At 50.0% G+C, this 18360-nt stretch overlaps 2 protein-coding genes across 2 annotated transcripts; both read right to left on the bottom strand.

The window, feature by feature from the left end:
* Window positions 1–4188: 4188 nt before the first annotated feature.
* Window positions 4189–6197, bottom strand: N7506_000148 (zinc finger CCHC domain-containing protein; the record flags this gene model as incomplete). Its single annotated transcript, XM_056949444.1, has 2 exons — window positions 4189–6072; window positions 6132–6197. The coding sequence occupies 2 exons, from the start codon at window positions 6195–6197 to the stop codon at window positions 4189–4191; spliced, it is 1950 nt and encodes a 649-aa protein (XP_056815359.1).
* Window positions 6198–12097: 5900 nt separating this feature from the next.
* Window positions 12098–15033, bottom strand: N7506_000147 (uncharacterized protein; the record flags this gene model as incomplete). Its single annotated transcript, XM_056949443.1, has 4 exons — window positions 12098–12547; window positions 13137–13807; window positions 13873–13998; window positions 14064–15033. The coding sequence occupies 4 exons, from the start codon at window positions 15031–15033 to the stop codon at window positions 12098–12100; spliced, it is 2217 nt and encodes a 738-aa protein (XP_056815358.1).
* Between the last annotated feature and the right edge of the window lie 3327 nt (window positions 15034–18360).

The raw sequence follows: 18360 nt of genomic DNA, 5'->3' as shown, positions 1-18360 counted from the left end.
GGACATTCCAGCAACACATGGCTGACCGTCTCCTGCGCGCCGCACTCGCATCGATCATCGTCCCGGAAGCCAAATTTCTTGGCGTAGGTGGATAACCAGTTATGGCCCGTGCGCAGCTGGAGTGAGCAGGTATGCTCGGTTCCTGGGCAAGCTTCCGTACATTTTCCTGGTGTACCTCGCTGGTAGTGTGAGGGTCTCACGTATCCGTAGATGAGTGATCAATATTAAAGAAAGCTATAGTCGACTCTAGATACAAGACGTAGCGCGAGGAAGCAAAAGGAACGGGCTTCCTCGCGTTCAGGGGAACCCATATGCACCATGTGGGTCCCGCAGATCATTTCTCCAAACATCCTGTATACTTCAGGTAGATCCCTGACATTACCCCCCTCCTAAACAACTAGGAGCTCCTGCGACGCCATAGCTCAGTAGGCGAAGGTCGATCTGGGTTCTGGTTGTGGAACTCGTACAAAAGTTCGCCACTCCCTGGGACCAGGTCCTGTTGGGGTCGCCACGAAGGAGAGTAGCCTTTCCATCTCACGTAGTACTCCAGTCTTCTCTTTCCATGTCGATTCTTGGTGATGCGTGAATCCAGTATCTTTTCAATCATCCACTCTCTTCTCTCGGTGTTATCTTTATTCAATCTGATTCGGGGTTGAGTAGATTCGTTCTGGCTAGGGAGGGGATCCGAAGCTGCTGGGCGGAGCAAGCTCGTGTGGAACACGTCGTGAATTCTCATCGCTGGGGGAAGCTCCAAACGGTACGTGACTGGGCCCATGACTTCTGCAATTCGAAACGGTCCAATGAACTTCTCCGAGAGTTTCCTGGCTGGTCTTTCTATACTCAAATTCTTTGTCTCGAGCCACACTTCGTCTCCCTCACGATAGTGTGGTGCTGGCATTCGGTTCTCATTTGCGTACTCGGCGTGTTGCGCTTGGGCCATGGTCATCTCCAAACGTAGTATTTCTGTCAATCTTGCCATTTCGTTGGCGAAGGCGTCCGCGGTGCTGATATCTATCTGTTGCTTCGCGGGTAGTTTTCGTGTTCCTTGGGGCGGCTCATGTCCCATTCGGGGATGTTGTCCGTATACGGCGTAGAAAGGTGTCACTCCTGTTGTCGCTGACTGATGATTATTGATCGCAAATTCTGCAAGAGGTAACCAGTTGACCCAATCGTCCTGCGAATAGTTGACGTAAGCCCGGAGGTACTGCTCTAGCCCCTGATTGGAGTTTTCCGATTGACCGTCTGATTCTGGGTGGTAGGCTGTCGAGAGCCTAGTCGAGATTCCTAATCGCTGGCAAAGCCGCTGCCAAAGGCGGGAGGTGAACTGTGTCCCTCTATCTGATACAATCGTCGTTGGTAGTCCGTGGTGCTTCCATACATGGTGCAAGAACAACTGTGCCGTGTGCTTTGCATTCGTAGATCCACATGCAATGAAGTGTCGTTGTTTCGAAAGTCGGTCGGTCACGACCATGATGTTCTTGCAGAACTGGCCTGTCGTTTCGTTTTTACTTCTTGGTAGCTCGACAATGAAGTCGACTGCTATGTCTTCCCACCTGCCATTCGGCGTACCCAGAGGTTGCAAAAGCCCCTGGTATGGCAGCCGTGACGCTTTGGATCGCGAGCAGGTGTGGCAATTGCGTACATATCGTTTAACGGCTTGGCCCATCTTGGGCCAGTAGTAATTTCGTGAAAGTAGTTCGTGGGTTTTGGCTCTTCCTGGATGCCCCGCGGCGGCATTGTCGTGGCATGATCGTAGAAGACGGAGGCGTAGTTCATCATCGTCCGGCACAAACATTCGATCTTTCACAAACAGTCTTCCATCTCTTTCTACCATCTCGTTGATGGGGATCTTGAGTCGAGCCAGCTCCGTCGGGAGCTGGCGGTCGTGCTTGTCCATAATCTCTCGTATCTTTGCAGGTATTGGATCTTTTTTATAAGCAGCGGTGATCAAATCATCGAGGGGTTGCTGCGTATCATCGTGGTTTTCGTGTAACGTGTTCTGCTTCAAGGCAAGCGGGTGCATTCCGGGTGAGATGTTCTGCGGCTTGATCACTGTCTGGTCCTGATGTCGTAGTCTCTCGTCGTCATCCGTCTGTGGCATATCTGATGATCGTCTTGTCAAAGCATCTGGTTTCCCACCCTGTGTTCCTGGACGATAAATGAGTTTGAACTCGAACCGTGAAAGAAACTCGCTCCATCGCGCTTGTCGCCGACTGAGGCGCTTGGTTGTCATGAAATGTTGGAGGTTCTTGTGGTCGCTGATCACCTGTACAGGAGTTGCTGCACCTTCTAGCTCGGCTCGCCATTCTTCAAAAGACTGCACCACGGCCATTAGTTCTTTGTCGTAGATATCATAGTTGCATTCCGCCGGTGACAGCTTGCGGGAAAAGAATGCGACTGGGTGCAGGGTCCCATCTGGATCAGGCTGTGACAAGCAGCCTGCATTGACGTAATCTGATGAGTCGCACTCGATAGTGCTAGGCTTGTCTGGGTCAAAATGTCGTAGAATTGGTGCTGAGGTGAACGCTTCCTTGAGTTCTTCGAATGCAGTCTGGCATTTGTCATCCCATGTGAATGGGGTATCTTTCTTGGTCAATCTGGTGAGAGGGTTGGCTTTTGTGGCAAATCTTTTGATGAACCTTCGGTAGAAATTCGCAAATCCGAGAAAACTTTGGATGTCCTTGACATTTTGTGGGGTCGGCCACTCTTTGACGGCGGAGACCTTCACTGGGTCCATCTGGATGCCGTCCGTGCTCACGATGAGGCCCAAATATTTCACTTCCTGTACGTGGAATTCGCACTTTGCAATATCGGCCTGTAACCCATACTCTTTCAGGCGTTGCAATATTTGTCTCACGTGTCTCTTGTGTTCGCTCAATGAATTGCTGTAAATCAAGATGTCATCCAAATATGCTGTGCAAAAAATGTCGAGGTACTCTCGCAAGGCATCGTTCACATAGTGCTGGAAGGAAGCAGGGCCATTCGTTAGCCCGAACGGCATCACAAGATATTCGAACAATCCATATCTCGTCCGGAACGCGGTCTTCCATTCGTCTCCCTTGGCGATGCGAAGACGATTGAACGCCGCTATGATATCTAATTTGGTGTAGTACTGAGCTTTGCAGAGCCGATCCAGGGTCTCTCGGATCAATGGGATTGGGTATCGGTTCTTCACCGTGAGCGCATTGAGAGCTCGGTAGTCCACACAGAATCGTAATCCGCCTCCCGGTTTTCGAACAAACAGAACTGGAGAGGCGGCGGGTGATCGCGATGCTCGAATAAATCCTTTCCCTAAGTTTTCCTCCAGGTATTCTCGTAAGACGAGGAGCTCGTCTCGGGACATGTCGTACAGCGGGCCGAATGGCGGCTCGGTGCCTTCCTTTAGCCGTATTTTGTGGTCGTAGGCGCGGTGCGGTGGGAGCTTGTCGGCTTCTGTCTGCGAAAACACGTCGAGAAACTCATGGTATTCCGGCGGTAGTTTTTCTTTGGGTTCAATTTTGGTCTTAGGCGCCAGTGCTTTCTCGATATCTGCCATCGAGGCAGCGAAAATGGTGAATTCTTCGGATTTCTTTCTTGCTTTGTCTGTTAGGTAGAGAAAGGGGGACGCTCCAATCATGCGAATGTCGAGCGTATTCTTTTCGGTATCTTTCGTCGGTTTCTTCATTGGATCTTCTTTCGTGATTCCACAGATCACAATCCTCTTCTTCACTCCACAGTGTTCGTGACAGTGAGCAGAATCGAATGTCAACGTGTTCTTTTTCCATGAGATTGTCACATCGTGGAGCTTCAGCCAAGGGATTCCGAGCACAATCGGTTGCTGGCTCAACTTGGTCACAAAACAGGGCAGAGCCTCTCTGTGCCCCTGTATGTTCATGGGTATCCGTGTCATATGGGTGATCCGCCCCGCGACCGATTGTCTTCCGTCAACGACCTCGAGCCGTCGCGGGTGACGTAACAGTTCCAGTTTCAAATCGTGTTTTTGCGCAAAGGTTTGATCAATAAAAGCCATTCCATTTGCTCCGCTATCGACAAGAGCATCTATCTGCACACCCTTTCCGTCCTTGTGCAGAGTGCATGGCAGGATGAGGTGGTTACCATCGAGGTTCACCCTCTGCTGCCGCACAGAGCAAGCGGAGATTCTTATTGATCGTACTTCGTACTTCGTCCGTCCTAAATCGCGACTTCGGTCTAGGACATCTCTTTTCCCTCAACGACGGTGCTTTCATCGTCGATGTCGGATTCCATCGTCGCATGGTTTACCTTCGCTGTTCCGCGACCAAGGCGTGGCATCTCCTTCATCTGCGGGTTTGTGCACTCGTGGATTCGGTGTCCATGCTCACCGCACTTGTAGCATCGGCCATGCTGAGCAAGCAAGGCGCGATCTACCGGGCGCGGAACATAGCCTTCAGATCGTGTGGCGAAGGGTGTCTGTCTTGGACGTGATTTTTCGTATTGCTGATTGGTTCGGCCGGTGCCAATGACACGGCTTGGCAACCTTCTTTCGTAATCACGCATCTCGTGATCAACATCTCGATAGAAATCTACCAGGTCGTAAAAGTCTGCGGGTTTCTGCAACCCGATGACTTGTCGGGCCAACTCGTTTGAGATCGCGTTTTCGAGTAGTGGTATCATAGCATCTTCAGCATATCCAACTTCCGCAGCGCAGCGGGCGAAGTCGGCATAGAAGTCATCAAAGGTCCTTCTTCCCATACGCAGGGTGCGCAGTTCGTTGATGGCCCGTTTTCTCTTGTTCTTATCGCCGTAAATCTTTTCTAGAGCTTCCAATGCATCTTCAGCAGACCGAAAGCTGCGCGGATGGTCGGGTCGACATTGGGCTCGGATTTGTTGATAGGCGATACCGTCAGTGCGGCTGCGAATATAGGCAATTCGTTGCTCTTCATTTGGGTACTGAGCGGCGCTGTTACTCAGCTTGTCATACACCTTGTCTCTCCAGCTATCAAACGCGCCGCGATCTCCTGAAAATACAGGCGCATCAGGAAACTTTGGATTATCGAAACGTCCCGGACTGGAGTAAAGCAAGTGGGAACCGTCTCGTCGTATCGGTTCAGTCCGAGCCTCCAGGGAGACATCGCGTCGGGGAACACGACTGTTGGTGTTTCTTTCCGGAACCGGCGTCGTTTGTCTCGCCGTATTCATCAACGTATTGATTGACTGGTCTCGCTCTCGGTAAGCTCCGTCCAACTTCGAGGCCAGTTCCTCGACTCGCTTCTCTGCCAAATCTCGTTGCACCGTCATACGGTCTCTTTCACGTCGCAGTTCTCGGTTGTCTTCGCCTAAACGTATGACTTCTTCACGAATCAAATCATCGGTCACTTGGTTTGTATTCATTTTGGCTTGTTTGTCCATGGCGAGCATAACGTCCCACCAGAACTCGAAATGGTGTCGCAATCGTGCCAATTGTTGCGCTCTATCTAGAACACAGATCGCTCGAGCAGGACGTAGCGGGTGATTCGGGCTCACGTAGTCAAACGCATCAATCATCGGGGTCGTGCCCGCATTTTCGGGCAGTACTGTCCTGTCGTCTTCATTACTAGGCTGGTAATCGTCGTCGTCAGATCCGTCATCGTCGACGACGGTGGCTTCTTGTGCCATCACGGTTTCTCTTCTTGTTCTTCCTCTCCGTTCCATATCCTCAGGCCCTCGAGCGCTAAGGGCTTCGTTAGATTTGGACGTCATTGTGTCTTTGTTGTCGTCGGTTGTCTTTGTTGTCGTCGGTTGTCTTTGTTGTCGTCGGTTGTCTTTGTTGTCGTCGGTTGTCTTTGTTGTCGTCGGTTGTCTTTGTTGTCGTCGGTTGTCTTTGTTGTCGTCGGTTGTCTTTGTTGTCGTCGGTTGTCTTTGTTGTCGTCGGTTGTCTTTGTTGTCGTCGGTTGTCTTTGTTGTCGTCGGTTGTCTTTGTTGTCGTCGGTTGTCTTTGTTGTCGTCGGTTGTCTTTGTTGTCGTCGGTTGTCTTTGTTGTCGTCGGTTGTCTTTGTTGTCGTCGGTTGTCTTTGTTGTCGTCGGTTGTCTTTGTTGTCGTCGGTTACCAAGGTGGGCGCTACGTAATGTGAGGGTCTCACGTATCCGTAGATGAGTGATCAATATTAAAGAAAGCTATAGTCGACTCTAGATACAAGACGTAGCGCGAGGAAGCAAAAGGAACGGGCTTCCTCGCGTTCAGGGGAACCCATATGCACCATGTGGGTCCCGCAGATCATTTCTCCAAACATCCTGTATACTTCAGGTAGATCCCTGACAGGTAGCGCGCCGTCCACCTTCCGTAGGTGCGCGCCTTTGGTGCTTGACTTCCACTCCTGCTCCCACTGAGCATGGGCCTTGCTGCGGAGAAAGGCGTTCTCTCTCGTCAGCAGCGACCGGAAAGGATGGGTTTTGCCCGGTTGCGCGGCTTCTTTGGCGAGTCGATCCGCGGCCTCGTTCCCGACAATTTCACAGTGTCCCGGCATCCACTGGAGACGGAGGGAAATATGCCCTGCTTGAACCTCGGTGGCTGCTTGGAGGATTGCATGGATGATTCGTTGCCCTGATCTATTTCTCACGTTCTGGATTGCTTGCAAAGCGGATCTGCTGTCGCAGAGGATTGTTGCTGTTGCTTGCCTTTGGTTTCCAAGGATTGCGCGTTGGTGAGCCAGTTTGAATATCATGCTAACCGCGTAGAAGATCCCCATCAGTTCCGCTACATGAACCGACCACCGTTCCATCGACCCCACTTGCACCTGTTGCGAATCCGTTACCTCATCATTGTCGTTGAGGGCGACGATGGCGGCTCCTAGATGACCCTCGCGCCCGGAGGCGTCCGAGTAGACGACAATGTCCGATGTGTTCCTTGCACCCTCTGCTCTTTCTTTGGCCGTTTCCCTGTCGTGTTCGATTTCGATGTCCGTGAAGGCGTCCGGGCGCCAGGGGGCAGCGGACGCGGGTCAATTGGGCAGCGGTGGAGAAACAGTTGCTAGCGTGGGCGTATCTATTTCGACCCCTCATCTGAGATTCATTAGCTGCTTGTGCGTCACCCGCGAGTTTAGCTGATGCACCGGCTCGGACCGATCATAAATCCGAGATCTTCCTATCGACACCCCGCACCCCAGACGCTTACAACTCTCCACCTCCTGGTTCTCCCAATGATCCACCACTACATCTCATTTTTTGGGCTATCATCATGAGTAACCCATCATTGGCCAATGTGAGTAATAGCTTTGCCATTCGAAATGAAAAAAAAAAAAAACTCACATGCCATATTTAGGACCTTACAACCGAGTCAGCTAGTCGTAAGTTGATGAATTTAACGAACATAATTTGTCTGTGGATGACTAAACTATTCATCCAAAGAGATAGAGGCTTCGATTATCATTGAATCTCTTCCGAACGAAATCAAGCAACAAAGAGCGGACATCATAGGGGATTTGCACAATGAGCCACCCTCAGTGGAATTACAAGCCTATTTCACCAAGCTGAAGGAAGGCTCTGCTACGTGGAATATAGAAACCTTGATTGAAGGAATGAGGAGCTTTGCTTCTTTGTATGGAACCGAGAGGCCCAAGTATTACAGCAGTGCACTCAAAGGGCTCCACCTTCCAAATTTCTTCACGGAATTGTGGAATCGAACATATACCCAGCATCCAATCACCCTCTGGGATCGGGATATCCGACACTTATGTCCCCCTGGATGGTCTTATAGACTTGAACAGACTCATCCTGTATTACTATACGAAGGAGAACAAACTTCAAGCCAAGCCTTCAACATCCTGATTCGAGGACCGACGACTGCTGACTGCGGTATGATCTGTCAAATTGCACCGGTAATGGCAATTCGTTACGCTATAGGGGACACCTTATTTGATCAAAGTTTCAAATTTGAGAAGGGGCAATTGAGAATCCAACAGAGTTGGGAGACGAGTTTTCTCGAGTCATTTTTGGATCATCCTGTCCATTCTGTCAATTCGCAACCTCGATTCCAGCTCAAAACCTTTCATAATCATCCAAGTTATCTTGATAAGCATCCAGGAGGTGAAGCGCGCTTGCAAAATATTGTGCAGATTGATTCTTCCTATGTTGCTTTCGCCCAAGGTGGGACTGCAAACATCCTATCAGGACCGGAGCTTGAAAGTCGTCTCATTCAAGACTATAACAGATCTAGAGACTTTGCGGACTTGGAAAAGCTATGGATGTATGAGGTAGGACCAGATTATGTACATCCAGATTTTGCACCAAAAACATTCGGAATCCTAGCGAAAGAAGCTGAGAAATATGGGGATCATTTTTTGACCAAAGAAGAATGGGAGGAAAGCCGAGCGGAGAGAGAACGGATGTCCCAGGGCCTACATCGAATTTTCAACTTCCAACGATTATTTGATTGTCTGAGAGACAAGGATGCGTCATGTGATGGAAACGCCTTACTCAGGGCAAAGGAGATGAAGATCAACTACCTCATTAGCAGGCTGCGTTTAGAACATGATTTTGGCACTCGATAGGCACTAAATGATAAGGGTTTCTCTTACTTGCTTTGCGTGCTTTGACTTATGATGTTTGACTGCTCTGAGTCAAGGATTCATGCTAGATAGATTTGTACTGTAAGCCTAAGATATCATGAAAGTAGTCACAACGAAGCCGTGGAATAGAGCGTATTGGTTAAGCCGATTTCGAGAGCGACTGTATCACCTAAATTAGACTCGGAGCTAGAAAGGATCATGTCAGCTTAGTTGAGAACTTAGGGATATCAGCTTTCAACGGAATCTCTACAGCTAGGCCAGTGTGTCGAAAATGCCCCTTCCCACTCTTCACCCTCGCCCCAACAACATCAACACACCATTCGAGGAAGCTATCGAATCCTTGCTCAAAATGTCGCTGCAAATAGTTGCGGTTGAAAGGAGACATGGGTTTCAACAGGGCTCAATTAGGACAGGTCTTCTTCAATGCTGCCTGCCCAGCTTCCAATTGACAGAAGCTGAGAAGCCCATAAAGACTTCCTCTACCCCCAGCAACTTGCTCTACGATTTATCCCCTTGACTCTGCAAAATCGAGCAGGCTTGTGTCTGAGTCACTTGATAAGTTCTTCCCCTTGACCCGGTACTGAATTCCACTGTACTGACATTCATAGAATACATCGCGGACCAGCAAGCCAGACAGTGCCTATGAGAGATACAGGTATGATTCCCACCAGATGCACTGCCATTCACACCAGCCGATTAAAGATGTATATGCAAAGATGCCTCCGCCACAGCAGCCGACTGAGCTGATCTACTGTACAGCCTCTGTGTATTTCCAAGAGAAAGCGCGAATGTTCACGTCGAGGTATGTGAATCTTAGCCTGACCTGTCTCACTGATTCCGAAGACGATGCGATTTCAATAGAACCGAGGACAATTGACCACAATACACGAGCGCAAGAGTCACAGCTCTTTACCGTATCTTCGTCCCTAGTCTTGGCCGCCAGAGCATGTGAGTCATGGATTATGTCGCCGATCTACAAGCTAATGAACGATAGTGAACATCGACATTGCACCAGAAGTCCCCGAGGATACAGCACCCCCGTCAGTGCTCTGCACAAAGCCTTTGCCTACACACTATTCATGGCCCCGTCGCATCAAACCACGCAGCAAAAAATCAGGTGAAGAAGGAACGGGCTAATAATAGGTGCGGACATCCGATCGCGAGCTTCGCTGCACAGAAGCTTGAGAAGTCCATTCTTCATGGCAATCTGAGTGATTTATCGCATCCTCTGCTGCGCTATATGAGTTGTTGCGAATTTTCGTGCTCCAAATCACCAATACCATTACTGATTTTCATGCCACTGTAGGAGCAGCCATCGCCACTGAAAGATACCCGTTGAGAGTCCTATCGCCGGATCGGAGATAAGACCACGTCACTACGACGCGTGATCCATCGCGTCTTCCGGCTCAACCTCACCGCCCTCACACCATGAACGGCGGAGTGTATGAACCTCTGCCGTTCCCATCGCGAGGTTTTATCCCATTAAGGCTGTACAATTTCCTGTCACAGGTTCGTCACGCGCCTTTGGCTCTCAGAAGTTGCCCGGTGCACCCAGCGCGGCTTATTCGAAGCGATAGCTGGAGAGTGCGACAAACTGGATACAACATCATGTCAACATAGCATGAATGGTGACTGCATTGATGAAGACAATTGTACGTGATCTCGTCGGTAAGATATGACCACGAAGCTGATTGATCGTTTCGTCTCAAGCGAACGTTCTGCGAACTAAATGAAAAGGTAAATTATGAAATCTCGTCCAAGTGGTAAGCCTTACTGACTCGGATCGTACAACAGCGCCCCTCATATTCCCGTCACTCGAGTCGAATGCGAAGCGAGCAATCTTGTCTGCTCGAGCTTCTCTATACCGATGCGATCGCAAGCTATCTGTCCCTTCATCATTACCACGGTGGGATGGACGAGGAATGAATGGAATGTTCACATCATCTCTGCCCTTCTCTCAGTCGACACTATGCATCAGTAATGTGCTGATGTGTCTACCGATACAAAATCCAAAGCATAATGGGCTAAACCACCGTCTGTCTCGGTATTAGAACACCGCGAAAGAATAGGTTCCTTGTGGATCGAATTCCTGGCGTCCAATGGGTGATGCTCATTGTCCTCGGTTGGCATCTCGCGTCTTTTCAGTCCTGGAACTCCAAAAGACCGAGGAATGTTGGTGGTCTTGTCCACAGCCCGGCCTTTTGGAAGCAACGGCCGGAGAGCGCGGTGAACCAGAACACAACATGGCGTCAATGGTGCTGCATTGCCTTGCCGAAGAGGATTGTAAGTGATCTGTTTGGCAACTTCATATGACCACGAATATCGCTGATCGTCTCGTCTCAAGCGTACAAAGCGTGCCCTCTGCGAACTCTATGAAAGGTAAGTCATAACAACTCGTCAAGTGGTAAGCCTGGCTGACCCGCATCGAACAACAGAACGCCCTCATTTTCTCTGCTCGAGCTCCCCTCTACCGATGCGATCGCATACTGTCTATCATTTCCACATAACTACTGGTGGCATCGATGATGAGCCAATGTAAGGTCCAGGTCGTCTCGGCCCTTCTCTCGGTCGACTCTGTGCATCAGTCATGTGCTGATGTGTCTACCCGAGACAAAGCTCAGGCCACAATGGGATTATACCACCGTGTCTCGGCATTCGACCACCGCGAAAGAACAGCCTCCTTGTGGATGAAACTCCTGACATCCAATGGGTGATCCTGATTATCCTCGATTCGCATCTCACGTCTTTTGATGCCTGGCAGCTCGACAGGCACCGGGATGAGCTCATGTTTCAGTCTGGCTCATGGCGGACGGGTCCCACTTTCGCCAGCGAGCAGGCTGTGAGTCTAAGTCTGCGTGCAAGGAGAAGGTAAGGGAAAGGTCCCTTCAGTTCGAGCCTATATATTAACAATGGCTATATCAGGTACGCTCCGAGAAAGGAGACGGTCTGCTCCCGGGTCATAGCTGAGCCAACTAAAGAGCCACGAGCTAAGAATCACCGACCGATACTGTTTTACCTAATCGTACTCCGCCTTGCTGAGTTGTTAGACGTATTCAAGTGGGTGGAACCTACCAAACGGAAACGAACGAGCGAAAAGGAACAAATTGGACATACACGACACTGCATGAAGGGCACTGTCAGAAATACTGTGGTGTCTTTGGACAGATTTTGGCAGATTTGATGGGTGTGCAAAGGCCATTTACTCTGGGTATCACTGCAGCGGAAGCGTAGGCTGAGCGTAAGCGTAATATCTTCACTGGCATTCGCCCACACCATCATCCCGCAAATACTTGATGACCGGGGCGGTATTCATGGCATGAGCTGTCATAACAATGCAATGTTGATATCGGCTCACCGTGATATGTATCGCGATTTCATACATTCCGGGCTGAGGGTAGGCATGCTCGGATATTTTATGGATTAGGACAGACATATGAAAACATAAGCGTGCAGTAGGACAACAAACTGTTCACAGAACAGGAGCTTTTGACACTGACGGAAAGTAAAGAAAGCTTCCTTCATGTGAAACTTCTAACAGTTTTCGCAGGGTTTCCATTTTGTTTTTGTTTTTTTCTTCTACTTATTGGTCAACCAAGTTATGCTGGAGTGAAGGATTGGCATATGCCGACGCCAACCATGACCGACGTGGTAAAGAATACCAATGGAACGAAAGCGTTCTGGAGGTCCGTCTTGTTGACAAAGGTGAGCCACAACAAAACAAATACAAAACCGACTAGCTGCGTCACGAGGAACCATGAAACTATCTTCAAAAATGACCATCCTTGTACAGCGTGCAAACCCCATCCTTCCGTGCCAACAGCGGTTGGAAGTAAGGGTGGCACAATTTTTTGCGGTATCAAATGAAGAATTTCTACCACCCCTTCGCTGAACTTGGGATTTCTCATACCAGCCGCGATATGCCCACTTGCTATTTTAATGTGGACATCTGCAGGCTCAGGCATCTTGAAGTCGTACTCTGCCTTTCGTGATGGGACTTCGCTGGGGCCGGGAAGGACTTGGTTGTGGTTATTGCTCATTCGATGGAACTAAAAGGTAAGCTATTGCTGCATTAATTGATGCTGTTGTTCTTTTACCTTTATAAATTCAATTGAGATACATGTTTTCCAAGACAAGAAATGATGTCTGAATTGGCCACGAATTTTGACATATTCATATTTGAGCTTCATGTAGAAGTCGGCATCATCTCGTATGTCCTGTGAATTTTGCAACACAGAAAGCAGTGTTTCATGGAGCTCAGTCCAGGGCCTGTCAACACACCAATATATTTCCTTGGAAGTATGGCCTTTCTCCTGTAAGGTGTCATCTTGGATAAGAGTATTAACAAGTTGCTCTCCAGTGTTTCCTTGTGAAGATGAAGAATTTGGTCGTCGATGGCCTGGATCTATTGGCAAATCGATATTTGCAACTTTGCCTGCTTTGGAACTTTGAACATCCTGTTGATGGCGTGGTAGACTTAGGTCCGAATGGCCCCTACTGATCCGTGGTATCGTGTGGCAACTTTGACGGTATATCTCTGCTTCATCCAATGATAGGTGGAGGTAAACCTCTTTCAGTCCGCACTTTGAACAAGCAATATTAACCTTGAGGTTTTCCCTTTTTGAAAATAGTACTTACCATCCATTTGACCGTCACGTGGCCCACTGGACATGGAATATCCGGTTGTCGCAGTGGCCACCAATCAATGGGCGCCCTCACAATTGATTCCATGCCCAACTTCAGACGATCGAGGGTGGAAAGCGCCGGTATACTAGAGAAGCATGTTTCACGAATGCCATCGAAGTAGTGTTGTTCATTGTTGCATTGGAGCTGTGAGCTGTGTCTCAGTGGAGTTGGACGTGAGAGAAGATGCATGTTTTCGGGCTTACCAGCCCTTATAACCTCATGGGTATTCACATTTGGTGTGGGGCTCATTGGCATGGAATGTAGTTTTTTACCGTATCTGTCTTGAGCTTTGAGCGCTGCATGGCTATCAAGAAAATATTTGATATGCTGCTGTTGTACAGACTGTGCAGGAGAAGGCTCACTGTCTTTATCCTGTACACCGACGCCTGCACCGCGATCGAGAGGTTTTTCCACGTTCTGTTGTAAACCAGACTCTGCGGGATGGATTGCAAGTTCGACTTCGTTACACAGCATTTGTAATGTGTGAAGCCTCGACAATAAACTTTGGCCAGTACGAGCCAGTACCTCATTTGAATCGGCAATAACAATAGCAGGTTCGTTCTCTGGAATTATATTATCGAGGTGTAAGCTGCGAATACTTGCTTCGGCCACATTTATGCGATCTAGTATTTCATGTCAAAGAAATGAACAGAGTGTTGGGACAGGGGATTATGGTGAATGCACTGACCCAGCGCTTGTCTCAACGCCAAATACTTGTGTATTTCACGAACAAGACTTTTGACTTGCTTCATTTCAGGCATTGTCTTTGGTGAGATAACATTGAAGTTTGAAGGTCGTAACAATTTTTGTCCATCTGAATATTATTAGTAATTTTGGTCATATTTGGTGACTTATCATAACCTATACTGGTCGACCCACAGGTAAGAAAGTCAGATTGGAAATATTGGAAGAAGGCGTCGTCGGCTGCCGTTCGTTGGTTCTTTGTTGTCGATTCAGAGCGCACCAGTGCTGCAAAATAGATAGCAAGAGGGAATCTCCAGTTAAATGAAAGAGTCTCTATGATCTCTTTGACGGCCTGTAAACGATCACGCATCTCCACTGACGATAATATTGGTGTGCCGGAAGTTGGCCAAATAGCTCCACGAAGACGGATCACTTCTTTTGCCCATTCGGGCTTTTCATTTCTGAATGGTTCGTTATAGAATTTGAAATGCGGCTGTAGACGGCGTAGTCGATCATTTGTAAAAAGAGATTGGGCGGGGATTATTTCGCATTTGCCCTCGACCTTGAGCGGTCCTTGTGACAGGTATTCTCCGAAGTAATATTTGGTTTCGTTGCGAAGGTACTGTAGATTCTCAAGGTTCTGTCTGGGTGGATGATCGTCGGATTCCCAAAAAGTATGGATTAAATCCAAATCCCGAATGAATGTGCCTGTTGAAAATAGTGTCGTATCTATGACATATAAATCGATATGTTCTATACTGAGTCCAGTTTTGGAGCTCAGATGTCGATAGTAGATGTACTGAAGTGAGGAGAGCAGCGAGCTGCTCCATGAAACAAAATTGTCACTCGAGCCATCTTTTGGCCACCATCGAATATGCTGATTGAGCATTCGAGCTACTGTCCTCCTTTTATCATTGTCCAAGTTGAAAAAAATATCTTCCATGGACGAGTCCTCATTCTTGGAGGCCGCCTCTGAACGTACCCACGCCTCATTTGTCTCGCCAACGGAGTGGGGGCAGACGACGCGAAAAAGGTAACGGGGAATGTCATCCAAGGCCGTCTGCGCTAATCCACTGCCTTGCTGAGGTCTGAATAGCAATTGCTCTAGCTCTTCGGATTGATAACTCAAGGAAACATTTCCCATCGTCTCAGTCAAATCGTTCATTTTGAGGCCGTTGGTTCTTTGTCGCTGCTGGAGATCGATACCAGATGTGCGGTCAAGCTTAAATGGAGGTGGAAAAAGCGAGTTATATCTCAGGAGAGTGCAATTTGGGTAAACCGGCTTCTTGACTAGCCTTGTGCTTTGGAGAAGACTGAAACACAGGGGGAAGAAGCTGACGGCGGGCGACAGTCAGATTACTCTTGCTCCGCCCAACCCCTCTGCGGGCCCTGCCTGTAATTTGTATCGTAGCTTTACAGTATCTTACAAGATGGCGCTATCAAATATTTTGCAAGACGCGGAACGGCTAAGCAGGGATTGGTCATGGAGTAACCCAATACAGATTAGATCGGTTTCGGGCACGGGCAGGGAAACAATGCGTATATATCTAAAGGGGAATCTATTTTCGACTCTCACTGTAACAGCGGCGGAACTGTTATCTTCCTAGGTATCTGTACACTGTGAGTGATGACGGGACGGGCCGCGATGCGAACCCCTGAACCGCCCGACCGCGGCGAACGCGAAGGCTCTCCACCGCGACTGTCAAGACCGAAGCGCACCACCAGACCACCGAAAATCTACGCTCGAGAACAGGAGATCGACAACGAGCAGAGGACGACGTGACCCTCGCAAAAGAAGAGAATCGAACCCGAAGCCCAGCCTGACGTGGCAACTTCGGACCACTCCGCGATCGAGAGCGACGACCTCGATGTCAGCAATTTGGTCCAAGAGATTGCCAAACTCAGGAAAGAAATTAGACTACGAGACGAGCTACACAAGGAAGAACTACACAAGGAAGAACTACACAAGGAAGAACTACACAAGGCTAAAGCAGAGTTTGGTGCTGCCCTCGCCGAGGTCCGAGACGAGCTACAGAACCTGACAGATAGATCCTTGACATCGCAATGCCACTCCGAAGCATGCGCTCCGAGCGGCCACGACGAGATCCTCCGCGAAATTCAATCCTTACGCGAGGAAATCAGCGCTCCCACTCTCACGGGTTCTCCGTCTTATGCAGATGTGGCCCGCACTCCCCCTCTCAGCCACCTGAGCAATATACGGAGTCTCTCGACATCGAACACAACCCCAACCATGTTCACCGACACACTCTATTACACCATAGATACCTCGAAGATGGCGGAAAACGAAAACGAGAGGATATCCGCAGGCTCAATCCGGGCGGCAGTCGAGACAGAAATCCGAACCACGGAAGTCCATTCTCACTGGCGCTGTCGCGCCGTCACTGTGAGCCCGAAGAACACGAACCGAATCAGAATAGCGTGTCACGACGAAGCCGAACATCAGCTGATCAAGAAAGTGGTGGAAGCCAAGATCGGTGCGGGAGCGCGGGTGCTCCGGGATGAGCTGTACCCGATCAAAGTTGACAGCGTTAACAAAGCAGCGGTTCTGGATGAAAAGGATGAGATCCGGGCCGAAGCGGCAGCAGCCTTCAGCGAGAAGAACGAGGCCACCGTCGCGAAAATCGCATGGCTCAGCAAGAAGGAGAGTGGAAAATTGTATGGGTCAGTGGTCGTTTATCTGACCAAAGGTAGTCACGCACGGAGACTGCTGGCCGACGGGTTCTTCCACGCTGGGGGAGAGTCCGGCGTGACCAGCACCTTCGAGCATCGACCACGCCGAGGCAATGCTACAACTGCCAGGAGATTGGCCATCAGGCCTTCCAGTGCAAGAATGTCCAGAGGTGTGCAAAATGCGCTATGGAAGGCCATCGTCACAGTAGCTGCGATCAGACGGTTCCAAAGTGCGTTCCATGCGGTGGCCCTCACGAATCGTTCAGTAGGAATTGTCGGAAGCTCTACCCGTCACGCAATGAATAAACCGCTCCGAGTGATGCAACTGAATGTGAGGAAACAGGGTGCAGTGCATGACAGTTTGATGAACGATGAAGAGACACAGGACGCAGTGGCACTAGCGATCCAGGAACCCCAGGCGAGGAGGATTCAAGGCCGGCTCTTGACCACTCCAATGGGGCATCATAAATGGACCAAGATGGTTCCCTCCACCTGGAGGGAAGGGAGATGAGCGATCCGAAGCATGCTGTGGGTCAACAAGGATGTGGAAGCGGAGCAAGTGCGGATCCAGTCGCCGGACCTAACGGCGGCCGTCATTCGGCTTCCCGAGCGACGGATTCTTATCGCATCAGTTTATGTAGAGGGAGGGGACCCCTCCGCATTGGATAATGCATGCGATCACCTCCGAAAGGCAATCACTAAAGTACGGCGAGGCTCGGGAACGGTGGTGGACATCATGATCATGGGAGACTTTAACCGCCATGATCAACTGTGGGGAGGAGACAAGGTGTCCTCGGCAAGGCAAGGCGAAGCGGATCCGATCATCGACCTCATGAATGAATTTGGACTCAGTAGCCTGCTCAAACGAGGCACCAAGACATGGCACGGCGGAGGATATTCGGGGGACTGCGAGTCGACGATCGACCTCGCTCTCGCCTCGGGAATCTTGACGGACTCGATGATCAAATGTGCGATCCATGGAACGGAGCACGGCTCAGATCACGGCACCATTGAGACCGTTTTTGATGCGCCTTGGACGGCTCCAACGCAGACAGACAAACTGCTACTCGAGAATGTACCGTGGAAAGAGATCAATGCTAGAATAGCGAGGACGCTAGCTGCCACTCCGGTGGAAGGCTCCGTACAGCAGAAGACCGATCGGCTTATGTGCGCGGTGTCGGAAGCGGTTCGTGCGTTGACGCCGAAGGCCAAACCGTCACCGCACGCAAAGCGATGGTGGACGGCGGACCTGACGCAACTCCGTCAGATATACACACACTGGAGAAACCACGCCCGCTCGGAAAGACGCGCGGAGCGAAAGGTGCCACAGCTGGAGGACATGGCCGCAAGCGCCGCGAAGCAATACCATGACGCGATTCGGAAACAGAAGAAGAAACACTGGAACGGGTTTCTGGCCGACAACGACAACATCTGGAAAGCTGCCAAGTATCTGAAATCAGGGGAAGATGCAGCCTTCGGGAAGGTACCGCAGCTCCTCAAAGCAGATGGAACGGTTACCACCACTCATAGGGAGCAGGCAGAAGAACTTCTGACCAAATTCTTCCCACCGCTGCCGGACAGCATTGACGATGAGGGGACCAGGCCACAAAGAGCGCCGGTAGAGATGCCGACCATCACCATGGAAGAGGTAGAGCGGCAGTTGCTCGCAACGAAGTCTTGGAAGGCGCCAGGCGATGATGGCCTACCAGCCATAGTGTGGAAGATGACCTGGCCCACGGTCAAACACCGGGTCCTCGATCTCTTCCAGGCGTCACTGGAGGGAGGCACGCTGCCGAAACAG

This window comes from Penicillium brevicompactum (assembly GCF_028827555.1).
Source record: "Penicillium brevicompactum strain IBT 35665 chromosome Unknown utg000001l_segment0_segment0, whole genome shotgun sequence".
Taxonomy (NCBI): domain Eukaryota; kingdom Fungi; phylum Ascomycota; class Eurotiomycetes; order Eurotiales; family Aspergillaceae; genus Penicillium; species Penicillium brevicompactum.
This window is presented reverse-complemented; position numbering and strand designations above follow the sequence as displayed.